Below are 10675 nucleotides of genomic sequence, written 5' to 3'. Positions count from 1 at the left end.
CACTGTGGCCGGGGCTGCCGTACAAGGTGCCACCTATTCATCAGATAAACACTCACATACATTCACACACCGATGCGCAGCACCGGGGGCAGCTCAGGGTTCAGTGTCTTGCACAAGGACACTTCGACGTGGGACTGCAGGGCCAGGGATCAAACCACCGACTTTCCTATTGGCAGGCAACCGCTCTACCACTGAGCCACAGCCGACCGTCAAGTTGCCCGTCATAGCTGTCAAGTAAATGCAGTGGCCTAAAAGTGTGATAACTGCCGGTCAAATGTAGAAGTAGAACTATATGTTACTAAAGTAATATAAGAACACCCCAAAACTGATTTTTATTTCATTTGAAAGGTGAAAGATTTGTGCGGAATGTACTATACATGCAATCTTGGCCACCTGAGGACAATTTTAATGTTGTACATAAATACAGAGTACACGTAGTTACATTAAACCATTGCATACCTGTTCGTTCAATATGAGGAAACCCCAGGGATCAAACAACCTGTATCAAATCAAACTTTAACTTAACCTAGTTTGTGAGCTGCAGGATTAAAACGCCTCTTGCATGTTATAACTTAACCCTCTGAAGAGAACTATTTTTACTTATTACTTTTACTTCTGATGACAGTCCCACCCATCTGCAGCTTTTATGAACAGGATTTGCTTACAGGTTTAGACATAGACCTGCACAATTTGGGGAAGAGTCAGGATTTTTTATCTTAGAATTGATATGACGATTCTCTGCCATGAGTTTTTTTCCTCACCAAGTATAATGTTTATTGCACACATGATCCATGACAAAACAAAACAAATTGGCAGTACCGCACATCTAGCACATTGCACATCACCACAAGCCTGTAAACATAAAAGCTTCTATGAAGAGAAGGGAGAACATTGCAGTGCTTGGGAGCGATTTAAAACGTATTTTATGCATGTTATGTTATCTATGTTTAAATCTCACAGAAGAAAGTAGAAGCGTTTCTGATTCAGTCGGCTTGTAAGATTAAATGAGAATCAAAGTCATAAAAAAAAAATCGTGAACAGGATGAATCAAGATAGCGATTTTATAATGATTACCTCTGCAGACCTTCTTCCGGATGAATGTGGTATTATTACATCATCACCACACCAAGCTCTGTCATTAGAATACCTACAGGAGGCACTGATCATTGTATTAATTATTTAGGTGAATGTTTCCTGTAGATGTAGAAGCGCTTTGAGCAGTTGTTAAGACTGGAAAAGCGCTATATAAATACAGAACATTTACATTTACATTGTTAAGTATAATCTACGATTTGTGTTTGTGTCACCTCAAAAGCCACAAAAATCATATCAAGTTGATGCAATTGCAAAATACATAAAAATACAAAAGTAAATCTGACGTTGCAGACAAATAAGAAAAGACTGGCAGAATGACAACATAAGTGACCAGACACCAGTAGATGGTAGTATTCTCAGCCTTAACATCAGAGTTCAAAGTCAATTTATGTAACTGCAAAAAAAAAATACATTTAAAAGGTCAAAAATGTAAAGGAATTATGGGAAAAGCAGGTTAATTTAACAAAACGTGACACTTGATACCAAATCTTACTGCTCATTACAATAAGATATGGTGACCGCTTCTTTATAAGAAATGCTTTATGTACAATAACAAACAGAAATTCCTTCAATGGTGATTTCAAACTTGTTCTTTTTCCACGTGTTGCACACAAGTGCATTCCTGTGGTTCCTCGCAATTTGCCTATGCACTCGTTTATGCCTTTCCAATTCAAACATTGCTTAGAACAGAGATATTCAACAGGGGGTCCGTGAACCATAGGGGGTCCTTAATTTATGCTAAAAAAAAATTATCATTTTCAAAAAATATATGTATATGTTATTTATTTTAATTCATTTACACATTGAAGATAAGCTTACTACAGGTACGGAAGCCACTATGGTAGCCAGGCAGTGAAGTTTAAGGAGTCACAGTGCCTTCCACATACACTATACGTTTAGCATTAAAACATGTGTACATAATATATTAATATCCATTTAATTTTATCCATCCGGCCCAGTTTAACATGCAACTTAATTTCATACAATTTATGTACAGCAGTAGGGGATCCCTACTCCGTTTCTTTTTCAGCTAAGGGGTCCCTGGCTTAGAGTATTTTCCTACAGGTGTTGCTGTTCCGGCTTTTCACTCGTATGGGTTACTATATGTCTCTTCAACTGTGACGTCCAACTGAACCTTTCCCCACACATTTTGCAAGAATATGGCTTCTCACCAGTATGGACTCTTAAATGAGAGTTCAATAGTTTTGTCTGACTGAATCTCTTCCCACACATGTTGCATGAATATGGCTTCTCACCTGTATGGACTATTAAGTGAGTGTTCAATGTTGATGTCCGACTGAATCTTTTCCCACAGGTGTTGCACGGATAGGACTTCTCACCTGTGTGGATTCTTTTATGAGTATTCAATATTGATATGTGACCGAATCTTTTCCCACATGTGCTGCATGAATATGCCTTCTCACCAGTATGGATTCTTTTATGAGCGTTCAATGTTGATGTCTGACTAAATCTTTTGCTGCACACATTGCAGGAATATGGCTTCTCACCTGTATGAATTCTCACATGAGCATTCAAGGATGATGCCCGGATAAAGGTTTTCCCACAGGTGTTGCATGAATATGGCTTCTTATCTGTGTGTACCATCTGGTGTCTTTGAAAATCTGACTTATATTTGAAAGCTTTCCCACACGTGTTACATTCGAAAGCCCTTGTACTTGTGTGAGTGTTACAGTGAATCGTTGACAAGTTACAGGTGTTTACATTGTCACTGTGTTCTGCATTTGTAGTTGACCCAGAGTCTCCGTGCTCATCCCCTTTCTGATCTTGGCTCTCAGCCACACAAGAGGTGTGAGAGAAGAACTGGTGGGCAGTGTTTGGTTCTGGTTCACTGTGGTCACTTTTCTCATAAGTAGGAATCAACATGAAGGCATCGGTCTCCTGCTTCAGTTCAAGCTGCTCTCCCTCCTGACTGGTGCAGAGTTCCTCCTGTTCCTCCTGTTCCTCTTTAATCTGTGGAGGCTCTGGCTCCTCTTGGTCCAGACTGGAGTTCCTCTCCTCAATACTCTGCTGATCAGCGGGAACCTCCTCCCCCTTAGAGACATGTTGCTGTGGGAGATCTGGAGAGACTGAGAATAATAGGAATAGGACAACACTGAGATGCTGAAGAATCTGAAGGAAAAATAATAACGTTATGCAGTATAATAATATAAACCATAAGTATCCGATATGAGACATATTCACTTTAGTTTTTTTGTAAGACCATTATTGTTTTACAAACCTATCCTCTGTAACTTTATTTCAGGTTTCCGAACTACATCCAACAGTCTGCGCTGACGGTCGATCTCTTCTTCGTACTCAACGATCGTGTTTTTAAAAACTCCGAATATTTCTTCAGCAGCAGCAGTTAGTCGCTCGATGACAAACTCCCTCAAATACTCAACTGAAGACATTTTGGCTTTTTACAAATGATGAATCCTCTGCGAAATAGCACACATCCATAGAGTTGACCCTGCTAGCGCTTGTGTACTTCCGTTGGATGTTACACTGTTAAGTTCCGACAACGGAAGTGAGCTGCCGCTAGCCTGTCGTTCCGTGTTCACTTTGGGTTGCACATCTCTCTTGCGTAATTTCACCGATTAACCTTTACTACTAACGCTATATTTAACTGAAGTCTTTTCGGAACAATAACTTTAAAATAAATAAATAAAATAAATAGTAGCCTTGGTGGTAGAAGTTAACAAAGGTAAGTAAAAGTAGTAATACCAGTATACTAATTCCCACATCCAAAATGTTAATAAATAAACATACCACATTACCATCAGACAATTTAATTTTATATGAAAGGGAAAGTACTAAATCACATACTGATGGAGAGTAACAAGCCATCATAAACTCAATTTTGTTTGTAAAAATTTGAATCAAGTAACTGTAGCAGTCATGTCAAGTTAATGTAGTGGCCTGACAATTGGCATTTAAACGTACAATGTAGTAAGAAGAACTGTATGTAGCATAAAAAAGAAAGTAATCAAACACCTTGATTGATGTTTTTTTTTATTAAACGTGTTTGTGTCATCTCAAAAGGCCCAAACAATAAAAATCTCATAGTGTTGATGCACTTAGAAAAAAACATGAAAACAGCATGTATGAGTATTCCAGTGAATCTTGACAGAGTCTTATCTTCACTGTGGTCACTTTCCTCATAAGTAGGAGTCAACATGAAGGCATCGGTCTCCTGCTTCAGTACAAGCTGCTCTCCCTCCTGACTGGTTCCTCTTTAATCTGTGGAGGCTCTGGCTCCTCTCCTGAATACAGGGCTGCTTTTACACACCTATTATGTGTACCTTTAATTCATATTTCCAAATATCAAACAAATCTGCGCACATGATCAGTCTCATTCTATTCATCAACTAAATAAAAAAACTGCAGTTAGTCATAGTGATGCAGAGTTTAAAAAGTTGCTTATAGTATGCCACTAGTGGTACAATGGCGCCAGTCCCCTGAGTGGTATGCTGCTTGTGTTCCTAATGGGAGGTGATGCTTGAAAGTGACAGGACACTGTCAGTGACAAACAGTAAGGTCATTTTATAAATCCTTGCTAATGTATCCAGGCTTAATTTTAGAGCTAGCCTTAGCTAACATTTCACTAATCAAATAACTTTGGGTACATTAGCAAAAATATATCAAATTACATTATCCTAACTAACCCTTTGTAATTCATTTTAATCACAACAATTTACAGTAAAATTACAGCAATGTACTATGTTTTCACAGTAACCCAGCCGTTCTATTACGATAAAAGTAAAAAAGTTTTTGGGTATTGTACCCTAAATAACAAGAATTTACTTTAAATTACTTTTTTTTTTATTGTATTTTTACTGCAAACGTAGCCAATAAAACCTGTAATTTCCAGCAGGTATACTACATTAAAATACTGTCATTGTACATAAACTGTAATTTAGGTTTCAATACATTGACTCTTGTTTCCATGTACATTTAAATGCATACAAATATTGTAATTGATCATCTTTCTTGGAAATTGAGAATACATTCAAAGACAATTTCTTTTCTCTTAGAGAGGACTCTTCTGATCAAACGTATCATCAGTGAGCAGGACATTCTGAATTTACACTGTAAGAAAACCTCTGTTCGGTGCACATGCCACCATAGTAGGCATTCAGTATCACCATATCAGTCAAAATATTTGCAATTAGTTATTTTTTACAAATCTTTCAGCTCTTGAAAGAACACGGCCAATTCCACATACTTTTGCATCTCACCATATCCAAGTGGTTTTGGAATCATTGAAACCACAAGAATCTTACCTTTACAAACAAGGTAGAGTTGTAGTATTCCCATTCCGTTACAACCCATGCCCCACAACCACCTAAGAAGAGGCCTTTGTGTCAAAGGTTTTAAAAAAGTCTACATGGACATCCACTCAAGGTCCATTAATTTCCTCAGGAGGGTGCACACGTGTGGATTGATACCTCCACGTGCCTTCTCTGCCTTGGAGCCATTCGCTGGATTTATGCCCAAAAAACATCTGAAAATAAAACCAACACATTAGTTAAGGTCCTGAACAGTTTCATGTGTTTGCATGTGTGTAGAGTGATAGGGATTTTACCATTCAAGTAACCCATGACCAAAATAGTCAGACATTTGGTCACTGTGTTACTTATGTTTGGAATTATAGTGAAAATAACCTCAAGGACCCCTGAGGGTCCCTGGATACCACAAACCCACTGTTCTAAAACATTTAGGGAGTACCGTCAATGACATAGCACTTGGTTGTGTTGGTTTGTGTTTTACATTACCTTTGGATAAACTCTAGGGTGCATGCAGCCTCCTCAGGATACTGTAAGTTGAAGTTGTAGTAACTTGCGAAGACAGCAGCAATCCCATTTATAAACTTAGCATGGGGTCCCATTACCACTTGTCCTTCGATTGAAAGCATCCAGGCTCTCGGCTTCCTTACCTCCCCTGAGATAGACATAAGGAAGATTAATCTGATAGGATGTTCTGTTGCAGTGTTTGCTATTAAATAGGTGACAGGAAATAAACTCGGGCCCAAGCGGTTTTACTGGTAACCCAATATAGCAACACAGCCTTTCTTATAGGTTACATTAGGTTAATATAAAAAGGGTGCATTCGTTTTTTTTGCTCCACTGTATTAATGTGGTACCGCTCAAGTCTACTAGCTCACTTTATTAGGATTTCAACTGTTTTCTAAGTATATACTGTAATGACTGGGGCAACAAAATGTAAATCAAATATTGTGAGAAAAAAATTAAAGTAGGGCTGGGTATTTGATTCAATACTTTTTAGGCAACGACATTCCCTTGCATCTAAAGTATAGAGTACTGAAAATGCCTTGTCATTCAATATCTTTGGCGTGTATCTCATCATCCTCAATGAGCCAATAAGCATACAGAGTGCTTCTACCAAGATCTAATAATGTTTGTGATTGGCTGTCTAATGTTACACGTCATAGAAACATGCTGGGAAAACTCTACATTACGCACAGACTGGGCTCACGTAGTGGGAGCTCAGAAATAAATTTAAAAATAAATTGTGTGATTATGTTGATTAAAGTTACAAGTTCTTTGTTTAGGAACCGGTATCGAAGTCCGGTACTGATATTGAATATTTTTGAAGAGACCCAGCCCTAAATTAAAAGGGATGTCTTTACAATACCTGATAGGATCAAGCGAGGGGTGCTGGGTAAGGTGAGGGTCCTCTGGACATCGGCAGCTGTGGAAAACGGCTGGAAACAAGAGTTTAAGTGTAAGTTAACGATTTTTCTATCAAGCCCCATTTCTTATTCACAACAGAGCTCTGGCGTTTTCCCAGACAAACTAACGTTTGAAAGGGAGCAATGTGCGGATTCAAAAATGTTTTTGCAAAATAATCTATATCAAGGACAATTCCGGCTCAAAATGAACCTAGGGGTTAATAACACATGGGTAACGAGTCGACCGCTCTCCTGGATATGTTTTCTTGCTAATCAAACGTGACCAGTTTTCCACAAACCCCTAATATATAACTCTAGTCGTCGGGGCACGTGAAAGTAAAAAGAAATCGCCATTACTTTACCACTAACAAGGTTTAAAATAGCACCACGCTTCCACCGTAGCATGATGAGGGTCCCTACATGTCAACCATTGCAAACTACGTAAGTATACAGACAATTTATTAAAAAGTTTATAAAAGACGGTACCCATGTATACATGTCATGACTAGTCGAATGACGAACACCGTGTAACCAGCAACATCGCTTAAGCACAGCGTTCGTGAAAACAAATCCCAGGGAACGGTTGACTCTGTACCCATGTGTTATAAACCCCTAGGTTCATTTTGCGCCGGAACTGTCCTTTAATGAACATATACTGAGTCTCAATAATTGTTTCTGACAACTGACAGAACAATGCTATCATAAATTTGACATGGTGTGTGAGAGACAACGTAGTTGAGCAACAGGGATCGGATTAGACCACAATAGGGCAAGTGTTTGTGAGTGCACTTACTTCGGCCTGAAGGATAATCGCATCCCTTGGTTCTTTAAAGTAAGCCAGCAGGAGAAGTATTACGCACACAGCCTTGTCTTCGGCCGTGTTAGGTTCATAGTTGTCGAGGAGCTCTTCAACCCCTGGGTTCTTGTTGAGTTTATGGCAGAGCTTTAGGATTGTGTCGCCTTTTCGCTCCATAGCCTCGGTTAGTTTGGCAACAATGGAGATGTCTGTCAGGTGAAGGAAGTGGGAGAACATGCCTCTCTGAGCAAACAGAAAAGGCCATTGTTTTTTTACATCCGATACGGCGGGTGGCGGTGTCATGTTAAGGTATCGCCGTTGTATTGTGTATGTTTTTTCAAGCAACTTCACTGCTCTTTCTGCCCCGGCCATCCCCTCCTCTGAATGCATGGTTACCATTTGCCTCCTTACATCCTCAAGAGTCACCTCCGTTTCCCCTGACGGGAGGTCTGAAGGTTCCCACCTGACACAGCCGTACTGGTCCACTGGGCCTCTTGAGAGGGTTCTTCCCTCAGAGTTGGACCTTCTCTTTCGTCTGCGCCGTGAAAGTGGGTTGTTGCGGTTCTTATACTCCACTCTTGTTTTTATTTGCAAGAGGAGTGAGCTACAGCCATCCCCCACAAACTCTCCATTACGATCAACATCAGCAAAACTTCTTGGATGCTCTCTAACGATATCTCGAACAATGTTGTGGCAAACAGCTCTTGATGGATTAAGATCATGCTCACGCATCTGATCCACCACAGCCTTCACCATCTCCCTTCTGTCAGTCGGTGATGGTCTTGTGAAACTGAGTGCCGCTGTTCTGATCCCTGTTGGCATCCTATCCCAGTCGACTCTGAAGTTGGTATACCATGGTCTGTTGGGGAGAGCGGTTACAGACATTTCTGGGATGCTTTGAGTACTCTGGGAAGGGATATCCAGGCTGTTCCAGGAGTTCAGCGAGAAAACATGGGTGGCAACAGCTCCTGTATTTGAGTAAATACCTAAGTACAGAGAAAAGAGCAGACTAAATACTGGGGTTGGGAATCACTAGGGACTTCACGATTCAAATATGATTATTTCAGCAACAATTCAAAAAATGTTTTTAATTGATTTAACTTTTCTTTTCCATTTCTTTAGCACCTTTATTATCAAACTAATCTTGATGCATCACAATTTTGCTTTTGTTCCCATTTAGTATGGGGTATCTGATTCTTTATTACAAGCGTCTGACCGATTCATCTCATTTTTGCACATTACATATTTATTGACATTGCGTATATTTTGTCCAATGAAAACTATGAATATTTTTTATTTACAAAATATAATGCAGAACAAAATGCTTTGGTAATTTAGAAATTGACAGCAGCTGATAGCAATGTCAACCCTATATTGTCCTTTAACACAGAGGGAAAAAAAACTAACTCTCACCTAAATGACCAATAAACAAAGCAGGATTGTAGGACACAATGCCCTCAAACAGGTCATGCCCTAGACATGCTGTGAGGCCAGGCCAGCTAACATGGAAACAAGCCAATTTAACACACTTTTTTTTAACCCTCATGTTGTCCTTGGGTCAAATTTGACCCGTTTTCAGTTTGAAAAAATTGTCACAAAAAATGGTCTGTCAAAATAAGCTTTGGGACAAAAAAACCCTCAAAAAACTTTGTGAAAAAAAACAACAAAAAGCCCCCACAACATTGAAAAAGTGACAAAAATGTCAGAAAAATCGATAATAATGTTGAAAAAAGTGACCAAACGTTTTCTTTTCATGGTTGACGGGAAGACAACACAAGGGTTGAGCCAGTAAAAAGGCATGTTAAACTTAATACTACCCCCCCCCCCCCCCCCCCACACACACACACACACACACACACAGCATCAGTGACAATTGTGTTGCAATCCTGCAAATTATTTTAATAGGACTGTGGTGTCCTTGCAGTACCACTCAACTGTGGTGTGTCCTAAAATGTATTTCTGATTATATATCCAAGTGTAAGCTTCTACTGAAGTCTTCAAAAAAAGCCCATGATACCACGATGTATTTAAAACCCTGCTCTCTACACAGTAGGACAAGTTGCATGTGGTCAATAGTTGACCTCTTATGTTGCAAAAATCTTTAAAAGGAATACGCCACTGTTTGTTGAAACAGGGTTATTCACCGTCTCCTCTGTATTTATATAAGTGGGCAAATGCATTTTTGTCTCAGTGTCTTAGCATGTTGTGAGTAAAAGTGATCCAACATCAACAAAAACAAAACCTAATTACTTTTTGTGGCCCACGCATTCAAGAAAGACAATATCTAGCCTCTTATATTGATGTTGAAATAATATTGATATATTGCCCAGCCCTACTCGCGCTACATTGTGCAAGTAGAGAATTGTGAGAATTAAAATCTGGGGATTGTTAACAGTGTAAGGCAACTTGCCTGGATGCAATCTCTTATGTTGTGCCAACTGACCACATCAAAGAATATTTTCCTGTACATCTAGCAAAAGTAAGGCTTCTCATCAGTGGATGCTCTTCAAATCAGAGCCTGAAAACTCTCCTACATGTTTTGCAGATAAATGATTTACCTGTGTGTCAACAAGCCACTTTACTTTTTATCCTACATGTTTTTCAAGTGTTTTGCTAAACGTGACCATTATCCTGCTTCAGTACAAGCTACTCACCCTCCTGACTGGTGCAGAGTTCCTCCTGTTCCTCTTTAATCTGTGGAGGCTCTGGCTCCTCTTTGTCCGGACTGGAGTTCTTCTCCTGAAAACAGAGCTGCTGCTCAGCGGGAACCTCCTCCTCCTCCTTAGAGACATGTTGCTGTGGGAGATCTGGAGAGACTGAGAACACGAGGAATAGGAAAACATTGTGACGATGGAAAAACGGACATCTGAGAAAATAAATACACAAAGTATGTATTTCAACTATTAGGTGACATATGAGTCAAATCTTCTTCTGTTAGTATTTTGTAAGACCATTAATGTTTTACAAACCTATTATCTGTGACTTTATTTCAGGTTTCCGAACTACATCCAACAGTCTGCGCTGACGATCGATCTCTTCTTCGTACTCAATGATCGTTTTTTTAAAAACTCCGAATATTTCTTCAGCAGCAG

General features: G+C 39.4%; 3 protein-coding genes across 3 annotated transcripts in view; all 3 read right to left on the bottom strand.

The window, feature by feature from the left end:
- The window catches only part of LOC116689013 (uncharacterized), a 16994-nt gene extending 13364 nt beyond the window's left edge, over window positions 1-3630 (bottom strand). The window contains exon 1 of the mRNA XM_032515278.1: window positions 3335-3630. Within this exon, the coding sequence (XP_032371169.1) occupies window positions 3335-3506 (172 nt within the window). The 5' untranslated portion in view covers window positions 3507-3630. The remainder of the gene's footprint in view (window positions 1-3334) is intronic.
- On the bottom strand, window positions 1718-10345 carry LOC116689028 (gastrula zinc finger protein XlCGF49.1). Its single transcript, XM_032515306.1, has 4 exons — window positions 10253-10345; window positions 4249-4326; window positions 2148-2954; window positions 1718-1782 (listed from the first exon to the last, which is right to left on the bottom strand). The coding sequence occupies exons 2-3, from the start codon at window positions 4271-4273 to the stop codon at window positions 2155-2157; spliced, it is 825 nt and encodes a 274-aa protein (XP_032371197.1). The 5' UTR covers window positions 4274-4326; window positions 10253-10345; the 3' UTR covers window positions 1718-1782; window positions 2148-2154.
- Window positions 4359-10674, bottom strand: LOC116689024 (uncharacterized; the record flags this gene model as incomplete). Its single annotated transcript, XM_032515301.1, is given in 6 exon segments — window positions 4359-5599; window positions 5871-6036; window positions 6751-6820; window positions 7581-8569; window positions 10238-10399; window positions 10553-10674. Coding segments are annotated over 6 exon segments (1630 nt in total), but the record flags the coding sequence as incomplete, so codon positions are not given.
- Between the last annotated feature and the right edge of the window lies 1 nt (window position 10675).

The sequence above is a fragment of the Etheostoma spectabile genome, chromosome 5 (assembly GCF_008692095.1).
Source record: "Etheostoma spectabile isolate EspeVRDwgs_2016 chromosome 5, UIUC_Espe_1.0, whole genome shotgun sequence".
In the NCBI taxonomy this organism is placed as follows: domain Eukaryota; kingdom Metazoa; phylum Chordata; class Actinopteri; order Perciformes; family Percidae; genus Etheostoma; species Etheostoma spectabile.
This window is presented reverse-complemented; position numbering and strand designations above follow the sequence as displayed.

Excerpts from the sequence above, each read along its gene's own strand:
- LOC116689028 (XM_032515306.1), bottom strand. The coding sequence starts at position 4,273 with ATGTTGACTCCTACTTATGAGGAAA. Across the intron at positions 2,955-4,248 it reads GACTCCTACTTATGAGGAAA|GTGACCACAGTGAACCAGAA; the intron begins GTGACCACAGTG and ends CTTATGAGAAAA.